Consider the following 23,519-nt stretch of genomic DNA (forward strand, 5'->3'; position numbering starts at 1 on the left):
GCATTCAATGTCTAAAGAGGGTAAAATTAAATTGTCAATGTTAGTGTATCTTGGATATGTTGCGTGAAAACACCTACCATCTCTATTTTGTGAATAATAATATACTTTATGCTAAAAACAATGTGTATGCGTGTACATATTCCCTGTATATTTATTATTCACACACAGAGAACAAAAAGCAAACTGAATTCTGACACATGGAAGGCCTTTATTGATATAATATCAATACAATCAAGTACTTGTAGATTTTTGATAAGCAGGAAACATAAAACAATTCCAAATCAAAAAGAGTGCATTTTATACTCACATTTTTACTGCGCAAAAGTAACGCAATAGCCTTGTGTGGGGGGAAAAAATCTTAAGTAGATACATCGTACATTACACAAATAATAAAATCCCAACAAATAATCCTCGACAAACATAACACTAGGGTGCGAACTACATGTTGTAAATATCATGAATTTATTGATCCTGTTAAATACCAGTTAGATGTTCTGTTTTTCGGTGGTCGATGTTGGCATCCCTATTAAATTATAAATGTATAAATATCTTCATTAATTTGTGCAAATGGGAATGGCCTTGTATTTATGAATGCACCTAAAATAAAAATCCCTTAAAAACCAAAGCAAAGTATTCTTTAATAGTTAATTTTTAATAAAGCAGAACATATCAAAGCAATAGGTGATTAAAATGGAGCGTACTGGCACTTGCTAAACAATTTGCACAAAGGGCAAACACTGCAAGCAAATGACATTGTCTATAAAACACATGGACAAAGAATAATACCCACAAGTAATTCACATCACCATTTCATATTGTATCCAAAAATAGAAGGCTACCAAAAATAAGCCAACATACAGTACATACCGAGCCTTGAACCATCTTGTAGACTCATGTGATGACAATGTTTCATAGCATTTGCTTTTTTGCGTGTTTTGGAGACAAACAGACCAGGTCGAGTGCATTTTCTTCCCCCATAACTTATAATACTGATCTTGTCAATGCATAAATCAAAACACTCATATCACAAGGCACCACAGTGTTGACATTCTTACAGTGGTATGAAAAAGTATCTGAACCTTTTGCAACTTCTCACAGTTCTGCATAAAATCACCATCAAATGTATCTGATGTTTGTCAAAATCACACAGATGTAAAAATAGTGTCTGTTTGAACTAAAGCCACCCAAACATTTATGGGTTTTCATATTTTAATGAGGATAGCATGCAAATAATGACAGAAGGGGGAAAAATAAGTAAGTGAACTCCCTCCCTATCGAGACTTAAAGAGCAATTTAAACCAATTTTTACAAAACAATTTAAGTCAGGTGTGTGCCCAATCACTGATGAGTGGTTTAAAGCTGCCCTACTCACTATAAAACACACACCTGGAAAGAATTGTCTTGATCAGAAGCATTGTCTGATGTGCATCATGGCTCGGTCAAAAGAGCTGTCTGAAGACCTGCGATCAATGATTGTTGATTTGTATAAAGATGGGAAAGGATACACAACCATTTCTTAAAGTCTGGATGTTCATCATTCAACAGTCAGAGAAGCTGTCTACAAATGGAAAGAACTGGGCACTGTTGCTTCTATCTCAAGGAGTGGCCGTCCACCAAAGATGACATCAAGAATTCAGTGCAGAATACGCCGAGAGGTAAAAAAAAAAAAAAACTAAATTGTCTGCTAAAGACTTACAGAAATCACTGACACAGTCCAATATCTCTGTGCACACATCAACTATATGTAAAACTTTGGCCAAGAATGGTTCCCTTGTGAGGACTCCACGGAGGAAACCACTGCTATCTTAATAAAAAAAAAATAATAATAATAATTGTTGCTCATTAAATGTTCGCAAAAAAAAACATTTGGACACTCCACAGAAGTTTTGGCAAAATATTTTGTGGACTGATGAAACCAAAGTTGAATTGTTTGGGAGTAACACACAACATCCTGTGTGTAGGAAAAATTGAACAGCTCACCAACATCAACACATCATCCCCACAGTGAAGCATGATGGAGGGAGCATCATGATTTGGGGCTGTTTTGCTCCCTCGGGGCCTGGACAACTTGCAATCATGAATGGAAAAATGAATTCAAAAGTTTATCAGGATGTTTTGCAGGAAAACCTGAGGATGTCTGTCAGACAGTTGAAGCTAAAAAGAGGATGGATGCTGCAACAAGACAATGATCCAAAAAACAGAAGTGAAACATCTTCAGAGTGGTTTCAGAAGAACAAAATACACGTTTTGGAGTGGCCAAGTCAAAGTCCAGACTTGAACCCCATTGAGATGCTGTGGCATAACCTAAAGACAGCGATTCATGCCAGACATCCCAGGAATCTGACTGAACTACAGCAGTTTTGGAGAGAGGAATGGGCCCAGATTAGTCCTGATCGATGTGCCAGAGTAATCTGCAGTTACAGGAAGCGTCTGGTAGAAGTTATTGCTGCCAAAGGGGGGGCCACAAAATATTAAATGTGACGGTTCACTTACTTATTTTTCCCCCTTCTGTCATTGTCTGAATACTATCCTCATTAAAATATGGAAACCTATACATTTTGGGGTGGTTTTAGTTAAAGCAGACACTGTTTTTTTTCATCTGTGTGGTTTTGACAAAGTTCAGATCACATTTGATGGGGATTTTATGCAGAAAAGTGAGACATTCCAAAAAGTTCAGATAATTTTTCATACCACTGTATATGAATGTCTTAAATTGCATAAACGGATGGTTTTGGGCAACATTTCCACTGCAATACATTTAAATAAAGAATAATCTTACGGTGGGATTTTGTCTTAAATCATTTTAAACATTCATCAGCACTACTCAAAAGGATATTTGGTGTTGACATCAAATTATTGCACACATGTCATTGTGATATTTCATATTCAGTGTTACCATGAAAATTTGTCTTTCTCATATCAACTAAATTCTCCCGTCTTTTATTTGCACTTATGTTCCCTTAATTTGCACCATAAAAGTAAATCTAGAACTGTCTTTCAAACTTCGAGGACAAACAGGTTTGTGTTCTGATGGAACATTGACAGAACTGCAAGTTCAGTCCGGTATTTTGTAACTTCATTCCAGTTTTTTTATTATCTTTGCCAAATCGTTCATGACCTGAATGCCAATGGGACAATGTGACACGCTGACACCCACATACAGTACATACTTAGACACACTCACAGGCAGGAAGGTTATACAGTACACGCACACAAGGCGTGTATCTCAATGCTCCAGTCACCATAAACGAGTACATATGCAGTTCTGACCCTCTGGCCCACCACCTGACAAAGAAAGCTGCCAGGGGTTTGTTAAATGTTACACAACTTGTATTTCACAACCTGTGGGCCTTTCAGTCAGTCCCTTTACTTATTCACAGAGTCAAAATGGAGTGCTTTGCATTTCCGGCTCGCTCTACTTTTAGTTCTAAAACATTTTGTCCTTGTCGTCATATTTTGTTAAACTGTAACTATTCTGGAAGCGGTGGCTTGGGAATGAAAAAACAACAACCTTTGCTCAAATCCATAAATTCCGGCAATCATCTTTCTCTGGCACCAAAAGAAGAATTATGTAAACATGCATTTGCATCATCGTCAATTAATATAACCTTGGTTTATACAGTAATACTTTGAAAATTTTTTTGTTAGACTGTATCTCTGGATTGCCTTTTGTGTATAGTTTACTAAAATAAATTAAGTATCAAGAAAAAATAAAGTTTCAATTGGTCGGCTGCAGAAATGAGAGCGAAAGCAACCAACTCACAATATAGTAGACTCTAAAAATATAGAATCCATAGATGCTAATGTGAATGTAGAGGTAAAGTAAAGGTGAATGTGAAGTTCCACGTGTTTCTTTGATATTTACAATTGGTGGCAACAGTTATGTGTTGTACTGATGCTAATCTGGCCAGTATTGTCATTGATAAAATTAGATAAAGCCCCCCGCCTTTCCCTCTAAAATGTCAGGTGATATTGGTCTTTATGATGTCGGTATATGTCCAAGGTGTGCACTAGCATAGAAAGGTCTGCTTGTACAATAAAAAAAAATTAAGGCACCAAACAATCCGACTACAAGTAACGACAATGACACAATAATAAACAATGACCATAATTAACATAAAAATACACCTCAAAACATTTGAATGACAACAAAACAAGAACAATGAATAACATTCCTTCCTATGCCTTTAAAATCCTCCTGTTGTGATTCATGCTTTTTCTATCAACAATGCTGTTGGCTGCAAGGCAGAAAACAAACAATACAGGAAAAACATGACTGAAATACTACAACTGTACTGATTTTATTGTTTTTGAAATTGGTATGGCTGCAAGTATTTTAGGTTTTGGCCTTCTCTGAAGAGCTCATAAGGCAATACACTGTAATCAAGGTCAAGGTTATGTGGGGCAGAGCAGGAATCCTGAGAATGAGGAGTGGATGTACTCGGTGGAATAGAGACCATTTGCTTGATCTGAGGGCATCTGGACCCAGACCTGGTCACCTTCTTTCAGCTCGAGGACAGCGCTGCCGGACGCTTGGTCCATGTAGCCTTTCTTGTATTCGTCATAGGTGTAAGTAGCTGGTACATTGTTCTTATACAACGCCACCCACAAGCTGGTTCCCTTCACATGCACGTGGTACGCAAAGTAGTAAACCCCCGACACAGGAGCAGTGAATATGCCAGTAGAGGGATTGTAGGCATTTTGCCCATTATACAGAGTCCTGTCAAATATGATTGGCATACCAGAAGGAGGGAAAGGCTTGGAGAGGATGGCTGTGAAGGCGGGTGCTAACGAGGCAGAGAGTGGACCTTGACTGTATGCTGGCCCTTTCCGGTTTCCTGGCACTTCACCCCCTTCCAACTCTGAATCTGTGGGACCTGCAACAACTGCTTGGCCATTTCCCGGAAGACCCGGGGGCCCCGGAGGGCCAGGTGGGCCGGGATTTCCGTTAAGTCCAGCAGGGCCTGGTTTCCCCGGAGGACCTTGAGGACCAATAGGTCCTTTCTCTCCCACTTTACCCATTCCTGGAAGTCCCGGAAGTCCGGACTCACCCTTTAAGCCAGGGGCCCCTTGTGGTCCCATGGGGCCCATGGGACCCTGAAGACCAGGGATACCAGACTGACCTCTGGGACCAGGTGTTCCCATAAATCCCGCTTCACCTTTAGGTCCCTGAAGACCTGTCAGCCCAGGATTACCTGGTAGACCTATATGTCCTGCTTCACCTTTGGGTCCAGGTTTTCCAATTGCTCCATTTGGTCCAGGAAGGCCTTTGTCACCAGGTATACCAGGTTTTCCTGTGTTCCCATTGGGACCTTGGTCACCCCTGAGACCAGGCAGCCCTGGAGGTCCTTGGGGCCCAAGTTCTCCCTTGACCCCTGGCATGCCATGTTTTCCCGGGAGTCCCATGGGGCCATGAAGTCCAGGGGGTCCTGGTTGTCCAGTAAGACCCGGTTCACCAGTTGGACCCACCATTCCTTGTTCTCCCTTGTTGCCAGGTTGACCGGTTAACCCAGGGTGGCCCTTATCTCCTTTTGGCCCATTGAGACCAGGTTTTCCAAATCCTGGTGTACCAGGAAACCCTGGGGGACCCCTGAGCCCTTGCTCACCTTTTTGACCTAAGAGACCCGGTGCTCCTGGCGATCCATCAATTCCAGGCTTTCCTATCCCAGTGGGACCCGGTTGGCCTTGTAGACCTGGAAGGCCAGCCTCTCCTGGTTCCCCTCGATCCCCTGGAAGTCCCTGATCACCTTTAGCACCGCCCAGTCCAGGCAAACCTTTAGCTCCAGGCTTACCAATGCCTGGAAGACCTGGTGGTCCTGGGCTACCTTTTAATCCAGGAGGACCTCTTACACCAGGGGGTCCTGGTGTCCCATTTCCATTCTCACCCTTAATCCCACGCTCACCTGGAGGGCCAGAAATTCCTTTTATTCCTGGTTCTCCCCGAGAACCAGGCGGTCCCCTAATGCCTGGAAGCCCAGGTTTCCCGTTAAGAGACAGGCCGGCTGGACCTGGCAGTCCTGGCTGTCCTGGTTGACCCCTGAGACCTGGTTCACCACGAGGACCAACCTCACCAGTAACACCTGGCATCCCCTTTGGTCCAATCTTTCCTGGTAGTCCCGGGAGTCCTGGTTTACCAATTCCTGGAAAGCCAGGAGGGCCTTGGGGACCTGGCTGCCCGTTGAGACCAGGGTTCCCAAGTCCAGGTTTTCCTGGAATTCCTGGAGGACCAGGAGGTCCTCTTGGTCCAGGCTTACCTTGGGGTCCTGGCTCCCCCTTCACATCTACCATAGGTGGCATGTCTAAAAAACACAAGAGACCATAATGTTTATGACTGTACAGATCCCTGCATCTTCACTATGTATTCTATTTGGTTGCTATGTTTCTATTGTTTTGGCTGCTATCTCTTATATGAAATTTAACCATTGCATTTACCTATTTAAAGTTAAAGTCAGTGCCCTTGCAAGACCCGTCAAAGTGTGCTTCTTACACAACTCTACACCTGTTTTGCTTATGTAATAAGCATACATTTCACATTTTATTTGTCAAATAAGAGTGACAGTTGTGTTTTTTAATGACAGATTGGCAAATCACTTGGAATTTAACATGAAAATGTGATTTTTGCTAGACCCACACTTACTCAATGAGACAGTTACACACAAATAAATAATGCATAACTGTAAATGTGAATCCAACGGCGTAGGTTTGCATAGGGACGGTAGGGTCACAACACTACCAACTTTTCAAGATGCTCAAATTGTCCCCACCGACCTTTTTTGCATTATATAATGAGTTCAGATATATAGGTCATTTAGAGTGTCTTCCCATATGTTTTAAGGATAGAATTGACCCTACCATTATGAAGTGAATTACTTTCCTTATGTTCAAAACTTACATGTATCTCTTTTCACTTGCTGAATCTGCAGGTTTTTTTTTAATCAAACGGATGTTTGATTGGCTGATGACTTGACCCCCTTCTCTCCCACACACAGGCAACCGCAGCCCCGACACAAACATAACATGCTGCCTCCTCCACCCCTTCAAAGACGAGGAATATATATATATTTTTTTCTGTTAGCAACAGCCACTGTAAGTAATGTAAATAGACGCCAGTGTGCATGGGGAACACACCACTAATTTTGCTCCTGAAAATCCTAAGACAAATGTTTATTTTTGGCATACCTAGGTAATTAAGAGATTATTAACAGGTTTGTATTTATTGTGTATGTTAATATAATTTATGTTCAAATATTGCAATTTAAATTTGCTAATAAAATCCAGACATTTATTCTGGAAGTTTTCTAAATGTTTCTTTAGTAGGTTTTGAAAACAAAGGTTTGAATCAAACGGTGTATCACTTGAACCAATATGTATGCACGTCAAAAACACACCTTCTTAAAACTAGTTAAAGTCCCTTGGTTTCAGTGTAAATCTACTAGAAATAAGTGAAAATATCTGCCAGTGCTTTAAGAAAATTTTACTCACTTAGAATTCTTGAAACTAGTCTTTAAGACTCAAAACAAGATGGAGAAAATTATTTGATCAGACTTAAGAAAAACATATGAGACTAAGATGTTAAAATTTGCAGTGTGAAAGTTAGAATAATCCAGATTTATTTTGCATTGATCATTTAGCCTATCAATTAAAAATTCATATTAGTGAGAAATGTAGCCTTGACCCCCGTTCACCCAATCTGTGTGGTTTTATTAATGTCCCGTCCCCAGCAAAAAGTGTACATGCAGGCTATGCTGTTATATCGTCCCTACCAATATTGAGACCAAACCTACACCCTTGTGTGAATTTAAAACCTAAGAAAACAGTGTCTTATTTATAGTGGAAAATCAGACAATTAATTGAGGTTACAATGTTATTATAGCGCACTTCAGTTGTGGTGTGGACCTATAACCAGCAAGTGGCAGTAAAAGCAAAGCATTTGTTTTCATCCTTCAAGAGCCCAAGAGAACCTCATTTGTTTCTGACATCCTTACCACATGGTAGCTTTCTTTGATTAGGTGCCTGCAGGAAAGTTTTTTTCACTCACTTTAGGTCATATATTTTAGCCATATTCTAAAAACAGCATAAGTCAACAGTCGTGATAAACAGCCTATTGTGATGGTGAACAACAAGGCGTTACTTACCAACATAATGCCCCTTTCCCTCTCGGAAAGGTGGGCCGACAGGCCCTTTCATCATTGGTTGCATATACTTCATGTGAGGCATGGGCGGGTAGCCTCCGGCAAGAACATGCCCCCCGAGCATTAGGAGCATACAGACAGGAACTAACAACATGGTGGACAGCATTCCAGGTATCCAATGTTACACAAAGAACTGGAAGAGAAATTAGATGAGAGAAGACAGTAAGTCATGGGATAACATTAGCCACAAAGTACTAGTCATGTTAAGAAAGTACTGTAAGGTAACAAAATGTTGTAGACTCTCAGGAGGTTTGCATGAGTTTGGAGACATGAAGCCACTGTACATAGGCTAAAGAAAACCATCAGAAATAACTCTCTAATGAAACTTTGTACCAGCATATCTGTGAAGTTGTACGGTTTCGGCGTAATTTGTACAAATGAGCACTGATTTTTAAATGTGTACGCCGTACGTTCAAAATCTACGTTTTTTTCGTGTATTTCTCCGTTCTGAAGCGTAAAGCAATCCCAATGACAAAGTTTTTTTGTTTTGTTTTTTTTTTTACAAATGAAATGCCTCAATGCATAATTTTTTCCTTATGAATATTTTTCTCACGGTTTATTGATGTTTTTTCTCAAGTTAAAGCACCACGCTGAAATTAATACATTTAATTGTGTAAGCAGGATTTTTGTATTATTCTTATTATTTAATTACAAGGTGTTTTAACTCATTTCAATTTATTTTATTTATATGGGCTATCATATATGTTATCATGTATCCATTCATCCATTTGACAATGTTACCAATAAATTATTATTATTTTAAAAATTTAGATTTATTTTTGTCTCATATTGCACGCTCTATAAAACGTTGTAAGATTAGTCAACATTTTGGAAGGGCATACGTCACTATTTGTAAGATTGCCAATGGCCTCGGGTTGACAGGTATGTACCAGTAATAAATATTTTTTTTCTGTGAACAATTTTACTTTTTTTTTTTCCTGTCCAAACCTGTCATAGACAATACTGTATGGCCAGTGGAAATAAGTGAAGTTATGGAACAGACAGTGGAAAATATGCATTACCAAGTTCAACACATGCATTACTCCTTAGCAATAGACAGCTGCGATTTGAGGAAATCATTTCATATGTGTGGGTTAGCACATGAATGTTCATTATAGTTTCATATCTTTGACATTACCTTGGATCACCAAGAGCACATTCATTCATTCATTCATTTTCCATGCCGCTTTTTCCTCACGAGGGTCGCGGAGGTGCTGGAGCCTATCCCAGCTAACTACGGGCAGTAGGCAGGGGACACCCTGAACTGGTTGCCAGCCAATCACAGGGCACAAGGAGACATACAACCATTCACGCACACACTCATACCTACGGACAATTTAGAGTGTTCAATCAGCCTACCATGCATGTTTTTTGGGATGTGGGAGGAAACCGGAGTTCCCGGAGGAAACCCACGCAGGCACGGGGAGAACATGCAAACTCCACACAGGAAGGCCGAAGCCCGGGATTGAACCCTTGATCTCAGAACTGTGAGGCAGCCGTGCTAACCACTCAGCCACCGTGCCGCCACCAAGAGCACAGTATTTGTTATTTAAATCAACAGCACAATGCACCCATAGACTCCACCATCAGTTGACAAGACAACTCCCACAGACTTTGCGCCACGCCTTTCCGTAGGGGGCCGACCCATGGAGCGTTGAGGTGGCTTTCACTATTCACTGTGATAAACTCAAAGACATGCTGCGTTCTAACGCCGGATTTAGGTGAAAATACGACAAAGGTTTTACTGCATACAAGCAGGCAGGAGTGTCTCAAGAGTGATTTCATTGAGGATTCAAGGTATTTATTCAATTTTTTGCACCATGCATGCACTTTGAAACGTTGTGAATACAGTGAAATGAATGGAAAAAATTAGCCTAACTTTAGTTTGAAATATTTACGTAAAATGAATGATAAATGCCCGTTTTTTGCTTTTGACCAAGAATCTAGACTGTTTTACATTCATATCTATAGAAATTCTGCGAATAAGGTATTCATTCGCAAGAATTTTCAACCTAAAAAGCTTGTTTCGTGACGGCCGCCATGTTGGATTCAACAATACCGTAACTTTGGCCTGAAATATTTACGTAAAATGAACGATAACTGGCCGTTTTTTGCTTTTAACCAAGAATCTAGGAATTCTGCGATTTAAGCATTTATTTGCACGAATTTTTGACTTAAAAAGCTTTTTGTTTCATGACGGCCGCCATGTTGGATTAAGCAATACTGTAACTTTGGCTTGAAATATTTACGTAAAATGAACAATAACTGCCTCTGTTTTGCTTTTAACCAAGAATCTAGACTGTTTTATGTTATATCTATAGAAATTCCGCAATTTAAGCATTTATTTGCAAGAATTCTCGACCTAAAAAGCTCTTTGGTTCGTGACGGTCGCCATGTTGGATTAAACAATACCGTAATTTTGGCTTGAAATATTTACCGTAATTTCCGGACTACAAGCCGCTACTTTTTTCCCTCATTTTGGGTCCTGCGGCGTGTGCAATGATGCGGCCAATTTGTGTATTTGTCTGACGGCCGCCAGGGGTGCTCAAGCATGGAATGGGGGAGTGAGACGTGTGGAATATATGTGTCGAGGAAGACGCTAGTTTGCACTATTTCCAGTAGTTTAACTTTGTGCGTTGTGCATGAGGTGGCGGACCCTCGTCTTTGAGCATGAGTAGAATTGGAAGACCTGCATCTTGGAAAATGCTAGAAGAAATTAAATTGGCCATCTGAGTTGTATGGGACGCTTTGATGATGTGCGGCGAGAGATCGTTTGCCAAGACTCGCCGCATGCGTAGAGCAGCTTTTACACAGGTTTGCCGGGGGAGCCTGGCAGCGTGAAGCGCTGTGTAAGAGTCCGCCATCACCAACGGGTTTTGAGGGGCCAGTCTGCTGCGTGACGAGGCGAGGAGGACGGCACAGGTTGGGAGTGAATATGCCTCATTATGGGAGACATTGAAGGCGACGGCAAAGGAGAGACTGAATAGGTGCGTGGTGAAGTGCATCTGAGCGTCTTCATATCCGACACTGAGGGTGAAGACTTGCATGGTTTGAATGCACAGGAGGAAGATGAAGATTGCTAACAAATACTTTTATGTTTTTATTAATCAGCACAATTAGTGCTGCACCGCCATGCTGATGCTATGTAACTTCCGTGCCACTGCTATATAACTGCCGTGTATGCCGGCGCTGTTTGGAACGAAAAGTTAAGGTGTGTTATTAAAAGTTTGAAAACTGTATTTCTTTGTCAATGTCTCTTGTTACTAAGTGGGCACACGCGGCTTATGGGCAGGAGAGGCTTATGTATGTACAAAATGGTTTTTCCTTTAAAAATGTACTGGGTGAGGCTTGTAATCAGGGGCGCCCAATAGTCCAGAAATTACGGTACGTAAAATGAACGATACCTGCCCGTTTTTTTTTGCTTTTAACCAAAAATCTAGACTGTTTTACGGTATATCTATAGAAATTCCGCGATTTAAGCATTTACTTGCAGAATTTTCGACTCAAAAAGCTTTTTGTTTCGTGAGGGCCGCCATGTTGGATTAAACAATACTGTAACTTTGGCTTGAAATATTTACGTAAAATGAACTATAACTGCCCGGTTTTTGCTTTTAACCAAGAATCTAGAATTTTATACGTTCAAATCATAGAAATTCCGCGATTTAAGCATTTATTTGCAAGAATTTACGACCTAAAAAGCTCTGTGTTTCATGATGGCCGCCATGTTGGATTAAACAATACGGTACCTTTGGCTCGAAATATTTACGTAAAATGAACGATAACTGCCCGTTTTTTTGCTATTAACCAAAAATCTAGACTGTTTTACGTTCATATCTATACAAATTCCGCGATTTAAGCATTTATTTGCAAGAATTTTCTACTTAGAAAGCTCTTTGTTTTGTGACGGCCGCCGTGTTGGATTTTGTATCCCTACACAATAGCGGAATTCAACCTAAATAAGTTGTGATTGTATATAAAAAATGTAAATTTTCTTTTGTTGAGTAAAATTTAGAGGATTCTGCATGTTCGTGCAAGTTTCTGATGTGAAAATCGAGTGATTTATTAGCTGTTGAAAACTTTAAATTAAAATTATAAAAATTAAAAAATATTAAGTTGCTTTTTTGAAGCAAAAACTTTTTGATGTCACTGTTCATGGAGACTCATATACTAGTATGCCTAAGGGAGGTGTCTGTTTTGGTTTTAGGTTGCGAGCGGCTTCGGTTTTGAAAATATTTGAATTTTAAGTTTTTGAAAATAGGCCTCCTACGGATCGGCCCCGAGCCCCATGTCCTGTCAACTGATAGTGACGTCTATGGTGTACCACAGTGGAACCCCTACAGTCGAAAGGTCTTGAAATGCAAAATATACCCCCAATTTCAATGACGTAAAAATCCTGATCCAAAATTTGGACTGCTGTCATACAGGATGTCACACGAGAAGCAAATTTATCAAACGGGACCGCAGCATATCATCAGACTGCAATAGGAGAAGACAACTTGGTCACCTCATTTAGTTAGAAACTGTGGCAGAGCATCATGCAGTTAGTACTTGGGCTTTCAATGGGAACTTAATAAAATCAGAATCACATGACAAAAAAACTTGAAATACAAGACATCATACTTTCAGGAGATGCTAAATATCAAATTTATTAATGTGTGCAGATTATTGATTGAAGCCGGCTGAAACGATTTTTGCTCTTAACAATCAGGATGCAGACACCATCGAGGGTCAAATCTCTGACACTTTGAGGTAGACCACTGAACTAAGTCTTTCGTGTGGTGCATACTGTACATGTTCAAGCATAAGTTACAATCATATACTGTAGCAAGCAAATGTCCATCTGCTGTTGCTCATATTGCACATGTGGTGTGTTCTCGGCAGGGTGGTGGTCGTGCATCAGACAGATCCGTTGACTTTAATTTACATCAGGAAGCATTGACCACACCGCCCTCTGCCAAATGTTTTCACAACTGTGGTCAGGTGCGAACAGGAAACCACCAGAGGATAGTTTGTGTACCCTTAAGTGTGCAACTCGTTGGGCGAGCGAGACGGGTTCTAAACTTGCGAAACGACGTGTGAAAATTGCATCCATTTCAAATTTCACCATTACACAGGGATGTTTTTGTCAGTTTTTTGACAGATGATGTGGAGCCTTAGCCCAAGAGCAGGCGATGCTTATATTAAGCTTGAAATGGTCTACGAGCCAAAGAAAACAGTTGTGGTGAACAACTGAATGCTGTACCTCAGAACCAAGGAACGGACGGATTAACTGGCCTTCAGAAGTGTACAGGGGATAAGAGTTACTAAACAAACAGGACTATTAGCGCTTATGAGAAGTGTTAAAGCAGGCCAACCATCTGAGCAACAAGGACACACGCAGATTTTTATCCACATAAAACATATTTGGTCAACCTCTGATTTCATACTGCCGACCAGAATGTGTATTATGAACAACTTTAACCCCGGCGATACATGTCTCAACTAAAAATGAAAGTGCTAATTAGAAGCCTTGACTTGATTCACAATAGACTTGACTGAACTTTTTTAAAGGTGTTTTCGTTACCACATCTGTGCTGTGACGAGGTCTGGTTTACAGCTTGGCGCTTAGTGCCGTCGTCTGCGAATGTTAAGCAACCGCATCAGCTCAACAGTACAATTCTTGTTTTACAGCCATTCAATAAAGACTTTGCCTAGGTCAATGAACATTTTTATGTACTTAGTCACACGTCTGCGGCCTTATTTCACGACTAAAAAAATCAAACTAAATTGATCACGAGAGAAAGAATGTGAAAATGGCAGGAATAACAAAATAACCGTTCTGGTATGGCATTATATATATATATATATATATATATATATATATTTTTTTTTAATTTATTATTTTTTTTTTTTCCCCTGACTTTCAGGCTATCTGGCACATAAGCATGTCTGGCATGGTGGGGGACCTGTGGTTTTGGTGCAAATGTGATTCATCAGGAGACCCTAGGTACCTGCCATTCAGCAGACCTCACCAAAAAAACCGCAGGGACTCGCATTAAAAACAGAAGCATGAATAGGTAACAGACACAGGCTGGCCTCTGCAGTCTGTTAAGTGTTTTCAATGACAAAGCTCCCCAGACATGCACTAAAGTGTCATAGAATCCTTGCAGCGTGGGCCTTTTGGACCGAGACTAAGAACACTCTCGAAAACACCCACATAAGCAAGCAAACACGCTCAGTATGCATGAGAACACACTCTCGCTGAGAGCACTTAAGATTGCTAACTCCCTATGATTTTTGTTTTTACATAAGTCCACTGAAAACATCCCAAAACTCCGGTGGTGGGAGGTATATTAAAGCCTCTCAAATTCACACATGAACAGCCTCTTTTTGGCAGGCCAACTGACCCTTCATATCAAACAGACTTAACGGAGACATTGTGCATTTTTGTCACAATTCAAAACAGTTCCCAGCTGTTTTACATGTCTGGCGTGCTATCGTCAAAATAACTCAAGGATCACAATTCTGGTAATACTTTTACAGTTCATTTCTCGCCAATTCATCGTTGGCTTGTTCTCGGGGTGAATTTGTCCCATGTAGTGCATAAGCCTTCATTTTTAGAAATAGGAGATGTCATTAACATCAAGCACTTTAATAACTGTACTGTACATGTACGATTGCCAACCGTCGATTGAAAAACGGAATCATGCTGGATTCAGAAACAAAAGTATGCGTCCCGTATTAAGCTTACAAGGGACGCACTTTGTTCTGTATTATCATGAAAATCGAAAATTGTGTTTAGCACATTCCTCCGCCTCTCTTGCTTTTTGACTAATGAGCTGACGGAACAATGACAATCGCACTCATCTCTTGGTCGAGGAGATCGCTTGCCATGAGGAAAACAACATATGAGCAGTGTTGGGCACGTCACTTTAAAAAAGTAATTAGTTACATTACTCAATACTTCTTCCAAAAAGTAACTGAGTCGGTAACTGAATTACTCTATAGTAAAAGTAACTAGTTACCAGGGAAAGTAACTATTTCCGTTACTTTAAAAAGAACTTGTTGTATGTCAAAGAATTTGAAGTTTTCTGAGCAGTATTCGAGTCAGTGGAATAGAGAAGAACAGACAGGTAGTTAACTTGTTAGGTGCTTCAGCTCATATGAATTGCTTACCACAGATGTCGACAAAAGCTTTGCCCCGGGACATAAATTACATATTACATGCAGGTTCTTTCCTTTAATTTCGACAAACTTGAAATAGTGTCGATATCTCCACCTCTTAAAGGACAATTTTTCTTCTGAATGCTCTGCCATCCCGGCCCTGTGCATCTGTTTTGCGTGTGTATGTTTGCCGCACGCGCTGTTCTGGTTTGCTTGTGAAATCACCGGCTCTGATTGGCTTACCACGACACATGACTCTAATCCTCAGCCAATCACAATCACTTCCATCGCATCTCTCGAGGGGCTGCATTCAGGTAGGCTCGTTTCCCGACAATTCACATCACCTTCAAAGCGTCTGCCGTCCTCAAGATGGAAGCAGAATTATTGCTGGCTAACAGTGGGAGATGGGAACGAGGCTAGCATCAGGTGTAGCAAACACAGAAACGTTACCAAACTTTGGAAAGCATTGTCTAATTGAATGAGCAGGGACAAACAGCTTGGAGTCAGAAGTACGTACGCTATTCTCGAACCTGAACGCACCCAAAGTCTTGGATGACAAATCAACAGAGCAGAGAGTCGACTCGACACGGCTGGTAGTTTCTTCAATTTATTCAGAGTAAGTAACGCACCGCTTTTGACCGTCAGTAACGGTAACGGCGTTGTAACGGCGGAAAAAGTAATTAGTTAGATTACCTACCCCATTACTGAAAAAATAACGCCGTTACGTAACGGTGTTATTTATAACGGCGTTACTCCCAACACTGCATATGAGTGTGGGAGATAAGATGTTTGAGTGAAGAGCGAGTAAAAAGAATGTTCAAAATTATGATTATTTGTTTTCTCGTTCTTCTCTATGTACATTATTTTCACTATTAGCATTATATTTTTGTGTTTTGTCAATTTCGTTTACATTTCAACATTATATTTGGAGTGATCATTTGCAAAACTTATTGCTGAGGGGACATTGTAAATAAATTGTTACAAGAAAAAAAAAGTTAATCTCAGAGTTAATGTTTGCATGTTTTAAAAAAAGTATTTTGAAAAACCACACATACTCAGGACCAGTGTTGTTAATCTTACTGAAAAAAGTAATTAATTATAGTTACAAATTACTTCTCCCAAAAAGTAATTGCGTTAGTAACTCAATTACCTGAATGTAAGAGTAATTAGTTACTTGGCAAAGTAATTGGTGATAATTACTTTTTTTTTTTCCCGTCAAAAAAAAAAAAAAAAAAAAACATTGGCCACACTGTGAATTTTTTTGTGAAGGTTTTTGGTACAATTGGCCCGAGCCCAATTCTTTACCCTAATTTACCCTTTACCCTGAATCAACTGTTAAAAGTTGTTAAAATTGCTCCCAATATTGCATTAGTTCCCTTCTCTGCTTTCGACATATGAAAGTTTTAAAACTGTTTCATCATTTAAAGATAGATTCAAGTCAAGATTTTGCAGATTTAGAAGTATTTTAGATTAAAAAAAAAAGTTTCCTAGGTTCGCTAGGAAGGTTCTCTACAACAGAGCCGTCCTAAAAAGTCTACTGCTTTAAGATGGCGGCTGTTTACAAACGCATCTAGTTATATATACAATATATGTGATATCTACCATGTCTACCATATCTACCATAACATGCGGGCGTAGTTTGTAGGCTATCGGCTACAACATGTATTATTGGAGCTACCTAGCATCGCGTTTGCTCGGCGTCACAACTTTCTTGCCTCCTCCGCGCTCCTGCTCTGCTCTGTCGTCTCGGTGAGTCCGTCTCCCTCAGACTTTTCGACCAATATAATAACGCATAGTAACGCATGCCTTTCCGTCCTCAGTAACGGTAACGGCGTTGCCAAGATGAGAAAAGTAATTAATTAGATTACCCACTACTGAAAAAAAATAACGCCGTTAATAACGCCGTTATATTGTAACGCCGTTATTAACAACACTGCTCAGGACTCACAACCTTATGGGTTAAATCATACAGTTTTAAATTTAGCAGATTTAGACAGATGTTAAGTTGAATTTTTCTTTTATCCCAGACAATTTTTTTAGGTTGTTTTAATTACCTGACACATTTTGGCGAACACTTCCACCTTCATCAGAGAGTCACTGGTGTTGGTGTGACGCGTCTTTATCAGCTGATGGATGAAGGCGTGACTTGCCTGTCAATCTACTGACCATTCACTTTTCCAGGATGCTGGTCCAGGTAGTATAGAGCATGTAAGCCCCCTCGTCCCTGTTGATGGTCCTCGGACCCCGCTTGCGGATCTCAGTGGCCTCCCTGATCCAGTGATGATGTTTGTTTTCTTCAGTGCGGATGACTCTGGCCTTTTCCATGTCCATATTGTGGTGTTCCCTTTTGCAGAGATCGGTGATGGCTGACTTGTGATGTTCCTGTTGTGCTTTTTCTTTTATTGCCCTTGTTTGTCTTAGTGTTTTCTCTTTCTCACACTCCTTTCTGTGTTCTGTTTTTCTTGTAATAAAACTCCCTGTCTCCCAGATGTATGATTTATTGCATTATTTGCATCCATAAGCTGATAAAGATGCATCAAACCAACACCAGTGACTCTCTGATGAAGGCGGAAGTGTTCGCCGAAACATGTCATGTGATTAAAACACCTCAAACAATTGTCTGGGATAAAACAAAAATTCAACTACCGTAATTTCCGGACTACAAGCCGCTACTTTTTTCCCTCATTTTGAAACCTGTGGCGTATGCAATGATGCGGCCAATTTATCAATTTTTCTAACGACCGCCAGGAGCACTCGAGCATAAAATGTAAGCGTAAGACACCTGGAATATATGTTTCGAGGAAGACGCTAGTTTGCACTCTTACCCGTATTTTAACTTTGCTTTGTGCACGAATAAAAGTAGCAGACCCTCATTTTTGTGCATTAGTAAAATTAGCAGACACGCATCATGGAAAATGCTAGAAGAAATGGATATGACGTGCCGAGTTGAATTGAAGGCTTGCATGGCCAGCGGCGAGAGATCGTTTACCAAAACTGGCCGCATGCGAAGAGCAATTTTTGCAGAAGTCTAAGAGCGTGGAGCAGTGTGAAAAAAATCCACCATCACCAAAGGGTTTCGAAAAGCCGGTCTGCTGCGTGACGAAGAGGATGACACACGCTCAGGAGTGAGCTTGAGGAGTCAGCTTAGTGCCATGTTGCTGGCGCTGCGTGGAAAGAAAACTTAAGGTATTCTAACGTTGACAAAGAGTCACCCGCTTAGTTAGGTTGCAGTTCTTTATTTTGGAAACTCGTGGAACACAACTGCTATCTGCAGCAGTCGACGCACACACAGACACACCCGCAACAACAGCAGGAAGGCACGTCTCTCGCTCTTCCGCACCTCCCTTACCCCCGTAAGTTACGCGCTATATTATAACCGGATTCGTTAAGTATTTGTTCGTATGTGATTAAAACTTAGAAAACTGTGTATTTCTTTATAAATATCTCATGTTACTATGTGGGCACACGCAGCTTATAGACAGGAGAGGCTTATGTAGGTACAAAATGTTTTTTCCTTTAAAAATGTACTGGATGAGGCTTGTAAGCAGGGGCGCTCAATAGTCCGGAAATTACAGTAATCTATAAGTGTAGACAAAATGAACTCAGTACAACTTTGACATATGTTAATTTTACTGTTGTACAGAACAGTGGTAACTCTACTTACTGTACTAAGTTAATTCGTTCCAGGACCTTGTTTGTAAGTCGAAATGGTTGTATGTTGAGCAGGATTTTCCCATAAGAATACATAATTCCATTAATTCATTCCACAGGCCGAAAACCTACACTAAATTCTTAATAAATACTGATTGCAAGTATCAATTACAAAGAGCAAATCAAATAAATTATGAAATAAATTGGAATAATAATAATAATAAAAAAACGGGTTCTAATGTGGCGAATGTGTTTGCGTGGTGTACCTGAACGCATAGCGTGGCTGACTTGACGGAGTGCGAACTTTCATTTTGTTTACTTGCTCAGGGGGACACTAGGCATGTTGTGTTGCACAAGTTGATGGAATCAATGATGAGAAAAATGACGAAGCTGGCGATTTCTTTAGCGTTGTTGTTACAATAATAACTGCCACCTTAACTAATAAAGACTGGCGACCGGCGGAGGACCGCCGAGATAGACAGTCTACAGCTGTATTGTTTAGCCATATCACGGATGCGCACCCCACGCTCATATTTGTCCATCATATCCATCGTATCCACCTTCATGTCAATGGTAAGCATCACCTTTTTCCTTTTTTTTTCACCACCTGCACTAACATTGTTGGAACCCGTGTTGATTTCTCTCACAAGAAAATATGCCAAGCTTCCGTCTTGCGGGAAAACAAAGAAACTGTGGTGCTGTCATAGATCGTCTTATTTAAGGTATGTTGTCGGATGTAGAAACAAAGGGCGAGTCAAATTTTACGTCAGATGTCGAAAAGATCGTGTGTCGAAGCGATCGTATGCCGAGGTACCACTGGAAGGGAAAAGGTACCATTCTCGCACACACCATATAATGGTTTGCATTAGTATAACACATTCATTTAACTATAATTTAGGCAGACTTCACTCAGTGGCCTTGAACACGGTAAAGTTAATCACCTTATCGGGGCTCCTGAGGGGGAAAAGGAAAAATTTTACCATTTCTCGTAGGCACCGTCTAATTGTTTGCATTACTCGAACACACGTAATATAATTAACCAGGGAATAGTATCATTTCTCATATGTACTGTAGGACTGCACCTAACATAAAATAAATATCACACCATAGTTTAATGAAAAGCAGCATAGATACACAATGACATCTTATCATAGAAGCCCAACATATGCGTCACGAGCAAGATTGACGCACAAAAACTTGCAAATAAGTTCTCTAAGGACAAAGCGTTCTCTGTCCTAAAACAAGTAGAGCCAGCCCGGATAACAAAGTTGATAGCGGGCGCTTGTGACGTCAAGACCAGCGTCGGTCGCTGTGGCAACCACATCCCATCCACGCACGAACCTAAACAGTCCGAAACCGGCCAGAGAGGGATGATCCTAAAGCAACGCCTGGACACACCTTCGGCCGGCCCACGGACTTCAAAAACACTGGACGCTGAGATAAGACAGATTTGCTGCTCGGAAACATTTGCTATGTAGCCTTGCTTTGGATTCAGCATTGTTCCCTCCGTCGTCTGTTTTTGCCTTGTTTTTTACCATTGTCGACGAATAAATTGTCAATCTGTTTTCGGTGAGTCTTCTTCAAACTTTTGAAACATGGAGTCAGTACAAAGGGTTAGAATAAGAAGAGAACGCGCGAAGTTCCGCCTTCCCGGTTGGCGCGCGCAGAGGCAGCATCGGCAGAGCGGCACTTTGTTCAGCTGTCGCTGTTTCCTTGCAGCTTGTCTGGGGAGGCGAATTTAAACACACTATATATTTTTTGTATTAAAAATACAGTATATTGCTGATAATTATTGTTTTTAATGTGCTTATATCAATCAAATATCTACCCAATTAATTCAGCTTTGAGTAAAATTATTATCATATTTTAATCATTTAAAAGAAATCACTTTTCACGTACAAAAAAAATAATTAAAGGGTGACGGTTCACGGGCCGGCCGGCTCTACCAATCAGGTGTCCCTTATTTTTTTTTCTCGCAGAGTTGGCAACGCAATGTACAAGTAGCCAGTGAAAGTACCAGCTTAAATGCCGCCCTGTGTGAGACCTTGTACTAGCTCTCAACATCAAGGATATTAAATAGATAAAAAGTGTCCCTTATCAAAGTCCTAAATGATATTCGTCGGAATACCGATGCAGGCAAATCATCTGTTCTGTTACTATTGGATCTCAGCGCCGCATTCGACACGGTTGATCACAACATACTACTCAGCAGATTGGAACAGTGGTAGGGCCTACTGACACTATAGTTGAGTGGTTCACATCCTATTTACATGATAGGGATTTATTTGTGTCAATCGGAAACCATCAGTCAGAACGAACCAAATTCACGTGTGGAGTCCCTCAAGGGTCAACTCTTGGACCACTCTTATTTTACATCTATATGCGTCCCTTAGCTGAGATAATGGAACAGTATGACATCTCCTATCACACCTATGCAGATGACACACAACTGTACATTTCTGTGTCCCCACATGATTATAGTCCCTTAGTTTCCCTGAGTAAATGCATTCATCAAATCAATGAATGGATGTGCCAGAATTTTCTCCAGTTAAATGTGGAGAAGACAGAGGTGATCATTTTTGGGCCAAAAAAGGAAAGGTCAAAGAGAAGCAGGCAACTTAGCTCAATGTCACTTACAGCTACAAATCAAGTCAGAAACCTTGGCGTAATTATTGACTCAGACCTAAAATTTGATAGCCATCTAAAGTCCGTCACTAAATCCGCTTATTACCACCTAAAAAATATAACCAGAATTAAGGGGCTTCTGACTCAACGAGACATGGAAAAACTTATGCATGCATTCATTTTCAGCAGATTGGACTATTGCAACGGTATATTTATGGGTCTTGATAAAAAATCAGTCAGGAAGCTGCAGCTAGTACAGAATGCTGCAGCCAGAGTCCTCACAAATACTAGGAAGCTGGACCACATTACACTGGTTTTGAAACCACTACACTGGCTTCCAGTGAGTCAAAGGATAGACTATAAAATACTACTGCTCGTCTACAAACCACTTAATGGCCTTGGACCAAAATACATGCTTGATTTGTTAGATTCCTATGAGACATCTACACCCCTAAGGTCGTCTGGAACCGGTCTCCTGCATGTTCCAAGAACAAGAACCAAGCAGGGTGAGGCAGCATTTAGTTATTATGCTCCTCACCTCTGGAACAAGTTACCTGAACGTCTGAAGTATGCTCAAATTGTTAGCTCTTTTAAATCAGGGCTAAAAACGCTTTTGTTTAGCACTGCATATCCATAACTGTCTATATATTTCAATCTACTTGCTTTCTATTCCTCTTGTGCTTATCTCCATTGCTGATTTCAATTATTATTAGTAGTAGTAGTTTTTGTTTTATTTTTATTTATTTATTTTTATTCTATTTGTTATTTAATGCGATTTTTATGTATAATTTTATTTCCGATTTTGATTGTCTTGGTTTTTACGTTGTATTGATTTAAATGTGATTTTTATGATCTTCATTTGATGTAAAGCACTTTGAATTGCCTTGTGTTGAATTGTGCTATATAAATAAATTTGCCTTGCCTTGCCTTGCCTTAAAAAAAGACAAGACACATCACAGGCAAACAGCAATCGACACGATAATGAAATCCACAGCAGCAGAAGTGAAGATATTCAACCATCAGTTTCCCAAATCCAGACGAGCAGCTATTTCCTACACTGCGTACCCACAGGCAGAAGAACCGTACACCAAGACTGAGGATTCAGTGTCACGGTGGGGAAAGAAGCTGTTGTTTTTGTGGTGAGCATTTGAGCAGTGCTCTACTTTTTGTTGCAATGTGCTATGCCGGCATTTTACAAAACACGCACTTTGGTTCCTGAATTGCATCTTATAGCTGTTCTACAGTTCTAACCTTGACCTTAATCAACCATAATCACATGCATAAAGCCATGGGTGGTTTAGCTGTTATTCAACCAAAGCCAACCTCATACACCATAGCATTCTTGTGTTGGGAACTTTCAGAGCACCAGAGGAGTAAAACAACGAATGCGTTATACTTTTTTTAAGGGCTGTAGTCTAGACTTATGCATAATAATGGATTTTACAGTTTGTAGCGGAAAAACAGAAGAGCCTATCTTATGCAAGCATAAACAAATAAAAGGTTTTGCTATCAGCCAAAAGGGAATTGGCAAATGACACCTCACTTTTCTTTCCATGCACATGTTTGATATTTTCATGACACTGCGCAATACGCATTAAAATCTAGAGTATGCCTGTAAAGTTTGGATCATGTCATGTCAGTGAACAGCAGAACTAACATTGTCACTCTGTGAAATGCAGTATGTGATTATCTGGAAACAGAAGCACAGTAACTACTGTTTCAAACCTGACAAAAAGGCAATTTTATACATTCGCGATTCCTTTACCCGTTCCATTAAATAATATTCTGTCTCAACGCTAAAGGAAAAAGCTCATCTCATGAAATAAGAGAGGGCAGTGATGAAAACAGTCTCATCAGTTCAGGAAATTGTACTTTGGGGGTAGGGATTCCTAACATCCCTGCAGGTTA

At 40.3% G+C, this 23,519-nt stretch overlaps 1 protein-coding gene across 9 annotated transcripts in view; it reads right to left on the minus strand.

Annotated features, from left to right (window-relative positions):
* Positions 1–202: 202 nt before the first annotated feature.
* The window catches only part of col8a2 (collagen, type VIII, alpha 2), a 189,627-nt gene continuing 166,310 nt past the window's right edge, over positions 203–23,519 (minus strand). For all 9 annotated transcript variants that reach the window (XM_057827446.1, XM_057827440.1, XM_057827443.1 and 6 more), the window contains 2 exons: positions 8,136–8,325; positions 203–6,299 (listed from right to left, as the gene is read on the minus strand). In XM_057827446.1, coding sequence (XP_057683429.1) covers positions 4,396–6,299; positions 8,136–8,298 — 2,067 coding nt within the window. In that variant the 5' untranslated portion in view covers positions 8,299–8,325 and the 3' untranslated portion in view covers positions 203–4,395. The remainder of the gene's footprint in view (positions 6,300–8,135; positions 8,326–23,519) is intronic.

Source organism: Corythoichthys intestinalis, chromosome 22 (assembly GCF_030265065.1).
Source record: "Corythoichthys intestinalis isolate RoL2023-P3 chromosome 22, ASM3026506v1, whole genome shotgun sequence".
NCBI classification, from domain to species: Eukaryota; Metazoa; Chordata; class Actinopteri; order Syngnathiformes; family Syngnathidae; genus Corythoichthys; species Corythoichthys intestinalis.